General features: G+C 38.0%; 1 protein-coding gene across 11 annotated transcripts in view; it reads right to left on the minus strand.

The window, feature by feature from the left end:
• Positions 1 to 18,350, minus strand: part of AFG2A (AFG2 AAA ATPase homolog A) — a 402,837-nt gene that overhangs the window by 298,374 nt on the left and 86,113 nt on the right. For 10 of the 11 annotated variants that reach the window (XM_073237069.1, XM_036997940.2, XM_073237064.1 and 7 more), the window contains one exon: positions 14,195 to 14,404. The exons of the other annotated variant lie outside the window; for it this stretch is intronic. In XM_073237069.1, the coding sequence (XP_073093170.1) occupies positions 14,195 to 14,404 (210 nt within the window). The remainder of the gene's footprint in view (positions 1 to 14,194; positions 14,405 to 18,350) is intronic. 11 annotated transcript variants of the gene reach the window in all.

Consider the following 18,350-nt stretch of genomic DNA (forward strand, 5'->3'; position numbering starts at 1 on the left):
GCAGTAACAGTTCTTCATAAAGTAAAGCAGGCCAGCTATACATGGGTAATTAATCTATTGTAACACCCCAGACAAAAGCAAAAGAAGCAGAGAGGAAATTTCAAGTGGAAAATATTTTGACGTAATTGACCCAGATGACAAACTAAACTTAAGCATATGTCAAGTGCTACGGCCTGCACAGAAACACATACAGATGGCCAAAGGATATTAACTCTCCACACAGGCCAAGATGAAGTCTTAACTCTGAGTAAAGTAAATATCTTTTAATCACTGTTTATAAAAGATGCACAGGGGAAGCTAAAGGGTTCTTTCATAAACTCAGAGAAAGAAATGATTAGTCTTTAAGTTCTTTATCTTAGGAGTTAAAGGTAATTACCATTGTGAAAAGTGTTAGGGAGAGTCTCCTTCCAGTACATCTAAAATACTTGTGCTTCCCAGCTGAATAGAAAATTCCAGTGTCTGTCTACATTTTTTTTATCACTTTCAAAATATTTACGCCTTGGTATTTCAAAAAGCTTCAATTTAACTGTAACACTTAAATCTCTTGGGAAACAAACATATATTGGAACCAAAAGGCAACTTCTTCTTCATATAAAGAAAAAAATGAAAGAATATATGAATTCCCAACTTCCATGACTTCATTTCCTCATACATAAGTTGTATGTTATAGCTTCTTTAACTCATCTCACAAGTATTAATTAGACCAAAGTGAAAGGACCAGTGAAAATGCAGAGAAACTCAAATGATTTTTTTTTGTGTTCCAAACTTTTTCTTTTGAAAAATTTTAAACATAGGTTGAAAGAAGAGTAAAATGTACACCATTGTTCATTAAATATGTCTTCTATCAAGAATAAAAAACTGAATACCATTCAAATTACACTGAATTCTATATTGAATAAAGATCCACATTAAATAAAGTAGGATATGTAATAATCTCAAAGCAAGTATGAACTCAGTTTGTTAAGAAAATTTATTAACATCACTTATCTTTTGTGTGTGTGACCTAAAGAATTAAAAACGTAGTGAGAAGCTCAACTAAGTTACACATGGTTAGTTACTTTACATGAATATTATCTAAGATAAACATTCCCTGGAGTCTTTTTACCATTTTCTCTCACAGTGAAAAAAAGTCTAAAGTGAAATTGCATAAAGTTTTGAAACGTTTCATATTTAAAACTGGTAGCAAACATAATTTCTAAGTAATACTAGGATAGGCCAGGAAGCAGTGCTGGTAGCATCTGGACTGTTACCTTGGATCACAAAAGAGTAAGATCCTAGCTGGTAAGAAAATATATGGGCTCTTCCTTGAAATTCACGTGTAAATAACTGTGAGCAAAGTCCTTATCAAGGAAGTTTTAGATTTGAAAAATTCAACAATTTTGAACATACAACCATGGAATTCACAATGAGGACGGCAGAGAAAAAAGAAGACAGTAAAAAGACTAGAAGAGACAAGCAAAATGGCCAAGACCAGATAAGAGGACAGGAAACAAAGAAAAATCAAGATGTCTCTGGAAATTTCAAAATAACTCATTGAACATTTCACCTGCAACCTTTAAAAGTGTGGTTGTGATTCAACGTAACTGTTCATAGTGAAAACAGTCCCCTCCCCTATATCTTCACTATTCAACATCTACAAGAATAGACAATCAAAAATATGTAAGTACTAGTGTGTGTGAAGATACTGATTCTTAAAATAAAAAAGCCAAGACACGTCTAAACACCATTCTACAAAAATTTTAAGTAAAAAATTGATATTACACTCTGAAATAATTACTAAGCTTTCAAATAATTACTATGACAAGGATTTCAAGGAAAAAAATTCCCTAGTAATACCAACACAGATTATCATGTGCCTTTCCTGAAATGAATTTGACATTTAACATATTTAAGTAAATATAATTAAGTCCACGGATTTAAGGATTTTTTTATTATTCATTTTATTATCATTAATATAAAATTACATGAAGAACATTATGGTTACTAGACTCCCCCCTTCACCAAGTCCCTCCCCACAAACCCCATTACACTCACTGTCCATCAGTGTAGTAAGATATTGTAGACTCACTACTTGTCTTCTCTGTGTTGCACATCCCTCACTATGCACCCCTCCACATTATAGATGCTAATCGTAAGGTCCCCTTTCTTTTCCCCACTCCTTATCCCTCCCTTCCCACCCCTCCTATCCAGTCCCTTTCCCTTTGGTAACCATAAGTCCATTCTTGGGTTCTGTGATTCTGCTGCTGTTTTGTTCCTTTAGTTTTTCTTTGTTCTTATACTCAACATATGAGTGAAATCATTTGGTACTTGTCTTTCTCTGCCTGGCTTATTTCACTGAGCATAATACCCTCTAGCTCCATCCATGTTGTTGCAAATGGCAGGATTTCTTTTCTTCTTATGGATGAATAATATTCCATTGTGTATATGTACCACATCTTCTTTATCCATTCATATACTGATGGACACTTAGGTTGCTTCCATTTCTTGGCTATTGTAAATAATGCTGCGATAAACATAGGGGTGCATCTGTCTTTCTCAAACTTGGCTGCTGCATTCTTAGGGTAAATTCCTAGAAGTGGAATTCCTGGGTCAAATGGTATTTCTATTTTGAGCTTTTTGAGGTACCTCCACACTGCTTTCCACAATGGTTGAACTAACCTGCATTCCCACCAACAGTGCAGGGGGGTTCCCCTTTCTCCACAACCTTGCCAACATTTGTTGTTGTCTTTTGTATGGTGTTGATCCTTACTGGTGTGAGGTAGTATCTCATTATATTTAATTTCTCATTGTATCTCACTGGTTTTAATTTGCATTTCTCTGATGACAAGCGATGGGGAGCATCTTTTCATGTGTCTGTTGGCATCTGAATTTCTTCTTTGGAGAACAGTCTGTTCAGCTCCTGTGCCCATTTTTTAAATGGATTGTTCACTTTTTGTTTGTTGAGGTGCATGAGCTCTTTATATATTTTGGATGTCAACACTTTATTGGATCTGTCATTTATGAATATATTCTCCCATACTGTAGGATACCTTTTTGTTCTATTGATGGTATCCTTTGTGTATAGAAGCTTTTCAGCTTGATATAGTCCCACTTGTTCATTTTTGCTTCTGTTTCCCTTGCCTGGGGAGATATGTTCATGAAGAAGTCGCTCTGTTTATGTGCAAGAAATATTTGCCTGTGTTTTTTTCTAAGAGTTTTACAGTTTCATGATTTATATTCAGGTCTTTGATCCATTTTGAATTTACTTTTGTGTATGGGGTTAGACAGTGATCCAGTTTCATTCTCTTACATGTAGCTGTCCAGTTTTGCCAGCACCAACTGTTGAAGAGACTGTCATTTCCCCATTGTATGTCCATAGCTCCTTTATCATATATTAATTGACCATATATGTTTGAGTTAATGTCTGGAGTCTCTATTCTGTTCCACTAGTCTGTGGCTCTGTTCTTGTGCCAGTACCAAATTGTCTTGATTACTGTGGCTTTGTAGTAGAGCTTGAAGTTGGGGAGCGAGATCCCCCCAACTTTATTCTTCCTTCTCAGAATTGCTGTGGCTATTCGGGATCTTTGGTGTTTCCATATGAATTTTTGAACTATTTGTTCTAGTTCGTCAAAGAATGTTGTTGGTAATTTGATAGGGATTGCATCAAATCTGTATATTGCTTTGGGCAGGATGGCCATTTTGACGATATTAATTCTTCCTAGCCAAGAGCATGGGATGAGTTTCCATTTGTTAGTGTTCCCTTTAATTTCTCTTAAGAGTGTCTTGTAGTTGTCAGGATATAGGTCTTTCACTTCCTTGGTAAGGTTTATTTCTAAGTATTTTATTCTTTTTGATGCAATTGTGAATGGAATTGTTTTCCAGATTTCTCTTTTTATTAGTTCATTGTTAGTGTACAGAAGAGCCACAGATTCCTGTGTGTTAATTTTGTATCCTGCAACTTTGCTGTATTCCAATATCAGTTCTAGTAGTTTTAGAGTGGAGTCTTTAGGGTTTTTTATGTACAATATCATGTCATCTGCAAATAGTGACAGTTTAACTTCTTCTTTACCAATTTGGATTCCATATATTTCCTTGTTTCATCTAATTGCCATGGCTAAGACCTCCAGTACTGTGTTGAATAACAGTGGGGAGAGTGGACATCCTGTCTTCTTCCCGAACTCAGAGGAAAAGGCTTCAGCTTTTCATGGTTCAGTAGGATGTCGGCTGTGGGTTTATCATATATGGCCTTTATTATGTTGAGATACCTGACCTCTATACCCATTTTGTTGAGAGTTTTTATCATGAAGGGATGTTGAATTTTCTTGAATGCTTTTTCAGCATCTATGGAGATGATCATGTGGTTTTTGTCCTTTTTGTTTATGTGGTGGATGATGTTGATGGATTATCGGATGTTGTACCATTCTTGCATCCCTGGGATGAATCCCACTTGGTCATGGTGTATGATCCTTTTGATGTATTTTTGAATTCAGTTTGCTAATATTTTGTTGAATATTGTTGCATCTACATTCATCAGGCATATTGGTCTGTAGTTTTCTTTTTTGGTGGGGTCTTTGCCTGGTTTTGGTATTAGGGGGATGTTGACATCATAGAATGAGCTTGGGAGTATTCCCTCCTCTTCTATTTTTTGGAAAACTTTAAGGAGAATGGGTATTATATCTTCTTTGTATGTCTCATAAAATTCCGAGGTAAATCCATCTGGCCCGGGGTTTTTTTTCTTGGGTAGTGTTTTGATTACCACTTCAATATCTTTGCTGTTAATTGGTTTGTTTCGATTTTGTGTTTCTTTCTGGGTCAGTCTTGGAAGGTTGTATTTTTCTAGGAAGTTGTCCATTTTTTCTAGGTTTTCCAGCTTGTTAGCAATAGGTTTTCATAGTAGTCTTTAATAATTCTTTGTATTTCTCTTGGGTCCGTCATGATGTTTCCATTCTTGTTTCTGATTCTGTTGATGTGTGTTGATTCTCTTTTTCTCTTAATAAGTCTGGGGAGGGACTTATCTATTTTGTTTATTTTTTCAAAGAACCAGCTCTTGGTTTCATTGATTTTTTTTTCTGTTGTTTTATTCTTCTCAATATTGTTTATTTCTTCTCTGATCTTTATTATGTCCCTCCTTCTGCTGACATTAGGCCTCATTTGTTTTTCTTTTTTTAATTTTGATAATTGTGACATTAGACTATTCATTTGGGTTTGTTCTTCCTTTGTTATGTATGCCTGGATTGCTATATACTTTCCTCTTAAGACTTTTGCTGCGTCCCACAGAATCTGGGGCTTTGTGTTGTTGTCATTTATTTCCATATATTGCTGGATCTCCATTTTAATTTGGTCATTGATCCATTGACTATTTAGGAGCATGTTGTGAAGCCTCCATGTGTTTGTGAGCGTTTTTGCTTTCTTTGTACAATTTATTTCTAGTTTTATACATTTGTGGTATGGAAAGTTGGTTGGTAGAATTTCAATCTTTTGGAATCTAATGAGGTTCTTTTTGTGGCCTAGTATGTGGTCTATTCTGGAGAATGTTCCATGTGCACTTGAGAAGAATGTGTATGCTGTTGCTTTTGGATGTAGGGTTCTATAGATGTCTATTAGGTCCATCTGTTCTAGTGTGTTGTTCAGCGCTTCTGTGTGCTTACTTATTTTCTGTCTGGTGGATCTTTCCTTTGGAGTGAATGGTGTGTTGAAGTGTCATAAAATGAATGCATTGCATTCTATTTCCTCCTTAACTTCTGTTAGTATTTGTTTCACATATATACTGGTGCTCCTGTGTTGGGTGCATATATATTTATAATGGTTATATCCTCTTGTTGGACTGGGCCCTTTATCATTATGTAATGTCCTTCTTTATCTCTTTTTACTTTCTTTCTTTTGAAGTCTATTTTGTCTGATACTAGTACTGCAACACCTGCCTCTTCTCCCTATTGTTTGGATGAAATATACTTTTTTCATCCATTGACTTTTAGTCTGTGCATGTCTTTCGGTTTGAGGTGAGTCTCTTGTAAGCAGCATATAGATGGGTCTTGTTTTTTTATCCATTCAGTGACTCTATGTCTTTTGATTAGTGCATTCAGTCCATTTACATTTAGGGTGATTATCGATAGGTATGTACTTATTGCCATTTCAGGCTTTAGATTTGTGGTTACCAAAGGTTCCAGGTTACTTTCCTTACTATCTAAGAGTCTAACTTAATTTACTTAGTATGCTGTTACAAACACTATCTAAAGGTTCTTTTCTATTTCTCCTTCTTTTTCTTCCTCCTTTATTCTTTATATATTAGGTATCAAATTCTGTACTTTTTGTCTAACCCTTGATTGACTTTGGGGATAGTCAATTTAATTTTGCATTTGCCTCACAATCAGCTGATCCACCCTCCCTACTGTGGTTTTACTACCTCTGGTGACAGCTATCCAATCCTAGGAATACTTCTGTCTATAGCAGTCCCTCCAAAATAGACTGCAGAGATGGTTTGTGGGAGGTAAACTCTCTCAGCTTTTGCTTATCTGGAAATTGTTTAATCCTTCCTTCAAATTTAAATGATAATCTCTCCGGATAAAGTAATCTTGGTTCCAGGCCCTTCTAATTCATGGCATTAAATACATCATGCCACTCCCTTCTGGCCTATAAGGTTTCTGCTGAGAAGTCTGATGTTAGCCTGATGGGCTTTCCTTTGTATGTGGTCTTATTTCTGCCTCTGGCTGCTTTTAACAGTCTGTCCTTATCCTTGATCTTTCCCATTTTAATTACAATGTCTCTTGGTGTTGTCTTCCTTGGGTCCCTTGTGTTGGGGGATCTGTGGATCTCCATGGCCTGAGAGACTATCTCCTTTCCCAGATGGGGGAAGTTTTCAGCAGTCCCAAGCCTTCCACTCCCTCCCTGCTCCGAGTCTCTTCCTCCCTCCAGTGAGCTGGGGTGGGGGAAGGGCTCGGGTCCCGCAGAACCACAGCTCTGGAACACTACCCCTTTCAGTGAGGTCTGCTCTTCTCTCCAGGTGTATGCAGTCTGATGCCGTCCTCTTTCCTACTGCTCTCTCAGGATTAGTTGTGCCAATTAAATTTTCTAATTGTATCCAGTTTTAGGAGGAAGCCTCTGTCTCCTCTCACGCCGCCATCTTTAATCCATTTGTATTTAAGCTTTTTTATATGTGTTTGGTAACTGGACATATATAATCATATTACACAAAAATTAGTAACAGTGGGATCACAGGAAGATGGCAGCGTGAGTAATTCAGTGGAAATCTCCTCTCCAAAACATATATATTTATGAAAATGCAATAAATACAACTATTCCTAAAAAAGACACCAGTGGATACAATACAACAGCCAGGACACATCTACATCTGCGAGAACTCAACATCACACGAAGGGTGTAAGATACAATTGGGGCCAGGCGGGACCCAAATGCTCCCCTACCCCAGAACCTGGCAGGAAGAAAGGAGTTGGAACGGGGAGGGAGTGAAAGCCCAGGACTTCTAAACAACCAGCTCTAGAAATCTGCACCAGGAGCGCAGACACAAGGTGCACAGGGTGCTAGATATTAGAGAAACGGAAAAGCAAAACCTGCGGGCAGGTCACTGCAACCAGCGCCCCTGACACAAAAGAAAAGCGAGTGCTTTTTGCAAGTTTTAAAGAGACAGGGACCCCACAGCTGGACGAAGTCATCCCGGCACACTTAGCCAGGACCTGGAAATCCCGGGGAACTTTAGTCGCCCTAATCACCTGGGAGGCAGCGCAGCTCTGAAGCCCCTCACAGCACTAAGCAGCCTGCCAGTTGTTTCCCCAACTGGTGCGGACCCCAACACACCAGCCCAGTAGTGGGACAGTGGCAGAGTGTTCTGGGGGCGGCGGCACTGGAGGGGACCGGAAGCGGCTCACGTGCACTGGCGGCACCAGAGGGGACCGGGAACGGCTCGTGCAAGCCCTCTGTGGCAGTGAACGAGCAGCCCGGGAGTGACCCATGCGCACTGGCAGTAGTGGTGCCAGAGGAGCCTGGGAGAGGTCTGCGCGAGCCCACAGCAGCAACGACCAAGCAGCCTGGGAGCAGCCTGCGTGTGCCAGCGGCGGCAGCACCAGAGGGGCACAGGAGAGGCACGAGCACACCTGTAGCGGTGCCAGAGGGAGCAGCCGTGCTCCCAGCAGTCGACAGGAATCCCAGCCCGATGCACAGCCACCCAGGCCAGACTCAACATCCGTTGGGAATACACCTGCCTGGCAGGGGCGCCGCAATCATGGGGGAGCACACATGACATGCCTAACCCTCCCAGCAGGGCTCTGCACCGCTCTGATGGAGACACTGCCAACAGCAGCTTAGGGGATTAACCCGGTGGCTGTTCCAGGAGTGCGGGTAACTGACACAGGCAGCGGAGAAGGGCAAGGCATCCAGCAGGCAGGAAAGGACTTTGTTCTCCCAGCTGACACACCCACAACCTGCCTACAGCCCCCATTATTATCATGAAAAGGCAAAAAAATTTAGTCCAGTCCAAAATAGTTCAGACAACTCCTGAGAGAGGATCTGCAGAGATAGACGTAACCAGTCTCCCTGAAAAAGAATTCAAAATAAAAATAATAAACATGCTGACAGAGCTTCAGAGAAATATACAAGAGAAAAGGGATGACATCCGGAGGGAGATTACAGAAATGAAACAATCTCTGGAAGGATTTATAAGCAGAATGGATAAAATTCAAGAGGCCATTGATGGAATAGAAATCAGAGAACAGGAACACATAGAAGCTAATGCAGAGAGAGGTGAAAGGATCTCAAGGAATGAAACAATATTAAGAGAACAGTGTGACCAATCCAAAAGGAACAATATCTGCATTATAGGGGTACCAGAAGAAGAAGAGAGAAAAAAAGGATAGAAAGTATCTTTGAAGAAATAATTGCTGACAACTTCCCCAAACTGGGGGAGGAAATAGTTGCTCAGACTACAGAAGCACACAGAACTCCGAACAAAAGGGACCCAAAGAGGACAACAAGACACATAAAAATTAAAATGGCAAAGATCAAGGACAAGGACAGAGTATTAATGGCAGCCAGAGAGAGAAAAAAGGTCACCTACAAAGGAAAACCCATCAGGCTATCATCAGACTTCTCAACAGAAACCCTACAGGCCAGAAGAGAACGGCATGATATATTTAATGCAATGAAACAGAAGGGCCTTGAACCAAGGATACTGTATCAAGCACGATTATCATTTAAATATGAAGGAGGGATTAAACACTTCCCAGACAAGCAAAAGTTGAGGGAATTTGCCTCCCACAAACCACCTCTAGAGGGAATTTTAGAGGGACTGCTCTAGATGGGAGCACTCCTAAAAAGAGCACAAAACAAAACACCTAACATATGAAGAATGGAGGAGGAGGAATAAGAAGGGAGAGAAATAATCATCAGACTGTATTTATAATAGCTCAATAAGTGAGTCAAGTTAGACAGTAAGGTGGTAAAGAAGCTAACCTTGAACCTTTGGTAACCACGAATCTAAAGCCTGAAATGGCAATAAGTACATATCTTTCAATAATCACCCTAAATGTAAATGGACTGAATGCACCAATCAAAAGACACAGTAATAGAATGGATAAAAGAGCAAGACCCATCTATATGCTGCTTACAAGAGACTCACTTCAAACCCAAAGACATGCACAGATTAAAAGTCAAGGGATAGAGAAAGATATTTCATGCAAACAATAGGGTGAAAAAAGCAGGTGTTGCAATACTAGTATCAGAAAAAATAGACTTCAAAACAAAGAAAGTAACAAGAGATAAAGGACATTACATAATGATAAAGGGCTCAGTCCAACGAGAGGATATAACCATTGTAAACATATATGCACCCAATAACAGGAGCACCAATATATGTGAAACAAATACTAGCAGAATTAAAGGAAGAAATAAAATGCAATGTATTAATTTTGGGGGACTTTAACACACCACTCCCTCCAAAGGACAGATCCACCAGACAGAAAATAAGTAAGGACACAGAAGCACTGAACAACACACTAGAACAGACGGACCTAATAGGCATCTATAGAACTCTACATCCAAAAGCAACAGGATACACATTCTTCTCAAGTGCACATGGAACATTCTCCAGAATAGACCACATACTAGACCACAAAAAGAACCTCATTAAATTCCAAAAGATTGAAATTCTACCAACCAACTTTCCATACCACAAAGGTATAAAACTAGAAATAAATTGTACAAAGAAAGCAAAAAGGCTCACAAACACATGGAGGCCTAACAACATGTTTCTAAATAATCAATGGATCAACAACCAAATTAAAATGGATATCCAGCAATATATGGAAAGAAATGACAACAACAACATAAAGACCCAACTTCTGTGGGCCGCAGCAAAAGCAGTCTTAAGAGGAAAGTATATAGCAATCCAGGCATATTTAAAGAAGGAAGAACAATCCCAAATGAATAGTCTAATGTCACAGTTATCGAAACTGGAAAAAGAAGAACAAATGAGGCCTAAGGTCAGCAGAAGGAGGGCCATAATAAAGGTCAGAGAAGAAATAAATAAAATTGAGAAGAATAAAACAATAGAAAAAAATCAATGAAACCAAGAGCTGGTTCTTTGAGAAAATAAATGAAATAGATAAGCCTCTAGACAGACTTACTAAGAGAAAAAGAGAGTCAACATATATCAAGAGAACCAGAAAGGAGAAAGGAACAATCACGATGGAACCCACAGAAATACAAAGAATTATTAGAGAATACTATGAAAACCTATATGCTAACAAGCTGGAAAACCTAGGAGAAATGGACAACTTCCTAGAAAAATACAACCTTCCAAGACTGACCCAGAAACAGAAAACCTAAACAGACCAATTACCAGCAACGAAACTGAAGCGGTAATCAAAACACTAATCAAGAACAAAACCCCTGGGCCAGATGGATTCACCTGGGAATTTTATCAGACATACAGAGAAGATATAATACCCATTCTCCTTAATGCTTTCCAAAGAACAGAAGAGATGAGACTACTCCCAAACTCATTCTATGACGCCAACATCACCCTAATACCAAAACCAGGCAAAGACCCCACCAAAAAAGAAAACTACAGACCAATATCCCTGATGAATGTAGATGCAAAAATACTCAACAAATTATTAGCAAACCAAATTCAAAAATACATCAAAAGGATCATACACCATGACCAAGTGGGATTCATCCTAGGGATGCAAGGATGGTACAACATTCAAAAATCCATCAACATCATCCATCACATCAACAAAAAAAAGGACAAAAACCACATGATCATCTCCATAGATGCTGAAAAAGCAATCGACAAAATTCAACATCCATTCATGATAAAAACTCAACAAAATGGGCATAAAGGCCATATATATATGATAAACCCACAGCTAACATCATACTGAGTGAGAGGCTGAAACCTTGTCCTCTGAGATCGGGAACAAGACAGGGATGCCCACTCTCCCCACTGTTAATCAACATAGTACTGGAGGTCCTAGCCATGACAATTAGACAAAACAAAGAAATACAAGGAATCCAGACTGGTAAAGAAGAAGTCACAATTTGCAGATGACATGATATTGTACATAAAAATCCCTAAAGACTCCACTCCAAAACTACTAGAACTAATATCGGAATTCAGCAAAGTTGCAGGATACAAAATTAACACACAGGAATCTGTGGCTTTCCTATACAGCAACAATGAACTAATATAAAGAGAAATAAGGAAAACAATTCCACCATTCACAATAGCATCAAAAAGAATAAAATAACTAGGAATAAACCTAACCAAGGAACTGAATGACCTATACCCTGGAAACTACAAGACACTCTTAAGAGAAATTAAAGGGAATACTAACAAATGGAAACTCATCCCATGCTCTTGGCTAGAAAGAATTAATATCATGAAAATGGCCATCTTGCCCAAAGCAATATATAGATTCGATGCAATCCCTATCAAATTACCAACAACATTCTTTGACGAACTAGAACAAATAGTTCAAAAATTCATATGGAAACACCAAAGACCCTGAATAGCCAAAGCAATCCTGAGAAGGAAGAATAAAGTGGGAGGGATCTCACTCCCCAACTTCAAGCTCTACTACAAAGCCACAGTAATCAAAACAATTTGGTACTGGCACAAGAACAGAGCCACAGACCAGTGCAATAGAATAGAGACTCCAAACATTAACCCAAACATATATGGCCAATTAATATACGATAAAGGAGCCATGGACATACAATGGGGAAATGACAGTCTCTTTAACAGATGGCGCTGGCAAAACTGGACAGCTACATGCAAGAGAATGAAACTGGATCACTATCTAACCCCATACACAAAAGTAAATTAGAAGTGGATCAAAGACCTGAATATAAGTCATGAAACCATAAAACTCTTAGAAAAAAACATAGGAAAAAATCTCATGGACATAAACATGAATGACTTCTTCATGATCATATCTCCCTGGGCAAGGGAAACCAAAGCAAAAATTACAAAGTGGGACAAATATCAAGCTAAAAAGCTCCTGTACAGCAAAGGACACCATCAATAGAACAAAAAGGTATTCTACAGTATGGGAGAATATATTCATAAATGACAGATCCGATAAAGGGATGACATCCAAAATATATAAAGAGCTCACGCACCTCAACAAACAAAAAGTGAACAATCCAATTAAAAAATGGGCACAGGAGCTGAACAGACAGTGCTCCAAAGAAGAAATTCAGATGGCCAACAGACACATGAAAAGATGTTCCACATCGCTTGTCATCAGAGAAATGCAAATTAAAACCACAATGAGATATCACTTCACACCAGTAAAGATTGCCATCATCGAAAAGACAAACAACTACAAATTTGGCGAGGTTGTGGAGAAAGGGAATCCTCCTACACTGCAGGTGGGAATGTAAATTAGTTCAACCATTGTGGAAAGCAGTATGGAGGTTCCTCAAAATGCTCAAAATAGAAATACCATTTGACTGAGGAATCCCACTTGTACGAATTTACCCTAGTACTGCAGCACTCCAGTTTGAAAAAGACAGATGCACCCCTATGTTTATCGCTTCACTATTTACAATAGACAAGATATGGAAGCAACCTAAATGTCCATCAGTAGATGAATGGATAAAGAAGATGTGGTACATATACACAATGGAATATTATTCAGCCATAATAAAAACACAGATCCTACCATTTGCAACAGCATGGATGGAGCTAGAGGGTATTATGCTCAGTGAAATAAGCCAGGTGGAGAAAGACAAGTACCAAATGATTTCACTCATCTGTGGAGTATAAGAACAAAGGAAAACTGAAGGAACAAAATAGCAGCGGAATCACAGAACCCAAGAATGGACTAACAGTTACCAAAGAGAAAGGGACTGGGGAGGATGGGTGGGAGGGAGGGATAAGGGCAGGGACAAAGAAAGGGGGCATTACGATTAGCATGTATAGTGTTTGGGGGGGGCACAGGGAGAGCTGTGCAACATAGAGAAGATAAGTAGTGATTTTACAGCATCTTAGTACGCTGATGGACAGTGACTGTGAAGTGGTATGTGGGGGGGACTTGGTGAAGGGAGGAGCCTAGTAAACATAATATTCTTCATGTAATTGTAGATTAATGATACCAAAATAAAAAAAATAAAAATAAGTAAAAAATAAAAAAAATTAATAACAGTATTAGTGTTTGGTACTAAAGTAAATATAAAACTACGTATCAAGTAAGTTTACTTATCCCACGTTATAGAGCGGGAAGTGAACACATAAAATGTGTGTGTTTCACAATACAGCAACTATACATACTCTCTACTGGAGAAGTGTTTTTAAGGAATTTAATGTTACCCTATAAAGTATCTGATTTGTCTGAAAATTCTATGTATATAAATATCAAATTCATAATCACGTTTATAATTAAGTATTGGTTAAAAGTGGTTATAGTACAATTTAAAAATGCAGAAACCTTTTAAAGAAGACTGGTTTTATTATACAATGGTATTAAGAAATACTGAGATTCAAGAACTAAATAAAGCAGTCTTCTATTGTCCATCAAGTTTTCTGGTTATATGCACTTGAGTTATCTCTCCTCTCTCTGAATTATATGCCATCAACCTCAAATAAAAATTAACTACTCCTTAAGATGACTTTTCATGTTTTCCTAAGGGTAGGAATCAGGGGATGGGTGGGAAGGGGACTAGAAAAGAGCAGCACCTTAAAAATTTAGCACCATACCTTTATAGCTAGGAAATTCAGCCCACTCTCATTGGCCAAAGCTTTTGCAATCATTGTTTTTGAGCATCCAGGTGGCCCGTACAGAAGAACTCCTTTAGGTGGTTGAATACCCATTCGGACAAAAGACTCTGGATGTTTCAAGGGCCATTCCACAGCCTGTCTCAATTTCTGTTTGATATTTTCCAGTCCTCCTATATCTGACCAGGATACCTGCAAAACAGAACATTTTCTAAATATAAGTTTTGCCAGGACAGAGGACTGAAAAAAATTTTTTAAATCAACAAAAGTGCAAGAGGGGGAACAGAACCATTTAAGAATCAAGAATATCCCCCCAAAAGAAAAAAAAGCCCAACAATATCAAGAAACAGATTAGGAGTACATAAAACATGAGATGCATATTATAAAAATACTAAAGAAAAAAATGTTCTGCTTGCAAGTCTTGTATAAATAACTGTTTAAATGATTGAACATATTGTTAAATCTATCTTCTGTTCTAGATGGCTTTTAAAACTAGGTTTCATCTGTCTGAAATTAGTTTGATATCAGTAATCCAAGGCCTCATCTATGTATCTGATTTCTTTTATTTCTTTTTTAGCCAAATGATTTCCAAGTGTATTTGTGTAGGTCTTTTAGGAACGTAAGACTCTTTTCTGTCTTCATTATATATATTACTGAAGTAGCCTCAAAATTTTGTTCCTTTTTCTCAACTAAAAAATATATCCAAAAGAAAATTGCTCTTCACATTATTATTTGCCTAATAAATATGCATTAAGAAGTAGAATGGATAATGTACACAGGAAATAGATGAATGCAACATGAATACAGACTTTAAAGAACTTAACAACTACCAAAACAATGCACATAAATAACCACAGTACAATGGAAAGGATACTGAGCACAATAACAAAGAAACAGAAAAAGCCTTTGGGAGTTCCCAGGAAGAAAAGATTACTTCCACCTGGAAGGCAAATCTGAAAGCCAACTCTTGAAGCATGGATGAGATCTGGAAATGTGAAAATAGAGAAATGGTCAGGTAGAGGCCAAAAAATTACAAAAGCTCAGAAGTATGAAGAGGATGAAAGAAAAAAGATCTGAGGGAGGGAAATAAAAATAAAGTACGTTGAAGCTATATAGTAGAGGACACTGAAGACTAAATGAAGTTCAAGAACCTTTTTGGTTCATACTGTGAGTCTTTAAAGGTTTTTAATGTAGAAAATTAGATGGTTTTGATGTGTGCTTCAGGAAAACTTCTGGGAAGATTCAGTAGAGAGGAGAGTGTGCAGAGAGACCAATTAAGGACCTATTACAGATATTCTTAAAAAAATTTAAAAAGCTTGAACTAAGGTAACCACTTGCAGGTAAAGACACACCAGAGAGACACTGCACATCTATAGTTGAGGGTTTTGAGGGCTGAGTAAGAAAAAGAGAGAATTTAAAGTTAAAGATTCCAAGACAGCCTGATAGAGACCACAGAAAAATTACATTTAGGAGAGAGAATAAATTAGATGTTTTTTTTTTAATACAACAGAGTTTCAACACAGGTAAGATATTCAAAAGATGAAAAGTGAGCAGTTGGAATGTAAACACCACAAGTGGAGCACTGGAAAAAAAAGGGAGGACTGAGGTTTTATATTTCAGACATATTTACATACAAACAACAGAAACCATAAGATCAATTAAAATTGCCAGCCAAGAGAAGAGAGATGTGGGTACAAGGCAGATGGTTGGGCACTACTTACATTTAAGAGACAAGAGGAAAAGAAAGAGGAAGAAGTTATAAAGCAATCTACAAATTCAAAAGAGAGGCGTTTTGTTTGCTAAAATCAGGAAAAGACTTTTTCCAAATAAATTTGCATGGTCTCTTTGACAGGGGAGGGATTTGGCGGTTGTTTTGGTTGTTGTCCACAGAACCAAGAGAATTCTATACTATCAACTGAAATCCTGAGACCAGATTTGATTTTTTTTCTAAATTGTTTTCTTTGGATTTATTTTAATAAGTAAAATTATTGGATTAAAAGGCACGAACATTGTTAGGTCTCTTGATGCATAATGCCAGTTTGCCATCCCAACCTGCTTTATCTATAATTTTAATCTCATGAGTAATACGGGTCATAAGCTACCTGGCGGCAGCAGCCACAGCCACAGTTGCAGCCTCGGGTTTTGTTTTACATTCCTTTTTCCCCCATTTTCTGATTCCACCAATTACTAAAATTAAAATTGACATTAATGCATAAGAGCTTACGGCCCTAAAAATACCCAGCTATCATCAGCAGGCTAAAAGTGACTGTTTAACACAGAAAACAACAGTTACTGGTAACACTGGGTCTGCTGTGGGCAAAAAAGCAGCAGAGTTGTCCCACCATAATGAGTAGTTCCTACTTGTACTTTCTGGTGTCTCCTTAATTTTCATTTATTTTTTAATTTAATTTTGAAAATTTTCAAACATATACAAAACTTGAAAAATTAGTACAAGCATATATACAGTCTTTCACCAGTTTTTAATAATGCCACATTTAAGTTCATGCTCCCACTTTCTCTCTCTACACACACACACAGACACACACATACACACATTTTATCGTTAACTTTCATAAAAGTAAACATTCTGTGAAGAGTTTTAAGGAAGGTAGTGAACAACTATCAAAGGCTAAATAGTTCAGACAGTATAGAGAATAAAGAAGAAAGGGTCAGTAGATTTGGCAACAAGTTTACTGAATAGAGTGGTTTAATTAGATCAGTTTTTGTTTTTATGCCTTTTAGCAATGGAGTATACATATATACACACATATATGTGCATATAAATATATATGCTTAGAGAAAAGACTATATATTACACATAAAAGGTAAAAACTGTATTTATAATAACTATCAAAAATGTAAAAGTCAGAATAACTGCATAAACTTGTGCAAACTAAAATGATACTGGATTAGTTATGATGCTACCAGATCCCCAGTCAGTTTTAATTGCATAATTATACCTATACCATGAGAATAACCCACTCTGTGAACATGCTCCATGAGGAAGAGATGTTTCCATGCTTTCAAACATGAGTTGTAGCTGCAGCAACATAGCAGAATATTTAATTAAACTTATTTAGATAAATACACATACACAGATACTATTTTTTTAATGGATATTACAGAACTAACTCCTCCTTAATGAATGACATTTGAAAAAATTAACTGTATGCCTATAAACGGCTGAGGAGGATGTTTTTCTCAGGTATGTATGAAAATAAATAAACCTGGCAATACAACTAATAATCTTCAATATGATAAAATATGGTATTTATTACATTTTCTTGTGTTTGGATTTTAATGAGTCTTTTAAAAAGTCTTTAAAAAGGAAATTTTTTAAGTAACTTATTAGGTACTAAAGCCCTGAAGAACCTTCATGAAACACACATGGAAATTATTACACCTAAGGAATCCACATCAGAAAATACAATCACTTTTAAGTTAGGAGGATCAGGGAGTAGCAGCAAACAGTCAGCTGGAACAGGAAAGAGTTGGAGAAGGCTTGTTCCTCAAGAGAAATTAAGATGTCCTTACCAGAACGTGAATGTTCCCGGGATGAGAAACAAGCCAAAACCCGATGTCACTGCACTGACCCAAGTTATCTATGGTGAAGAGTTTGTCCCTTGCCTTGAAGGCTGTAAGAACCAGGAGAAAAAGGAAGCAACTTTGCAGGGAAAAACAATGGTAGAGTAGGAAGGCAAGGCAGAAAACTCCTGCCACAAATACACCAAGGAAGTAAATACAGCTAACCCTGAAAACGACCTGATACTGCAGAACACACCACCTCCTGGGGAAGGAGAGAAAACTGACAGAAAAGAGGAGTATAGCAGAGTTGAGATTGAGCAGGACCCAAGTACTTCCCCCCATCCCAGCCCACATGAGGGAGAAGAAGAATAGAACAGAGAAGGGCTGGACACCAGAGACAGTTGGAACACTCTGGGAGGCTGAGACTCCAGCTGCCTATGGAGGACAGGCACGTTTCCCTGGTCCTTGTGAGACCCAAAGCAGAGGTTGCAGTTTCTAAGATTTGCCAACAGCAAGAAGGGAGCCAGAGGGATGAGGGTAAAATGAAGTTCTGTCCTCAGGAGAAAGGTCAGGTGGAAATACCACCCCAGTCCTCCCTTGGCCTAACAGGTAA

The sequence above is a fragment of the Manis javanica genome, chromosome 5 (genome assembly GCF_040802235.1).
Source record: "Manis javanica isolate MJ-LG chromosome 5, MJ_LKY, whole genome shotgun sequence".
NCBI lineage: Eukaryota > Metazoa > Chordata > Mammalia > Pholidota > Manidae > Manis > Manis javanica.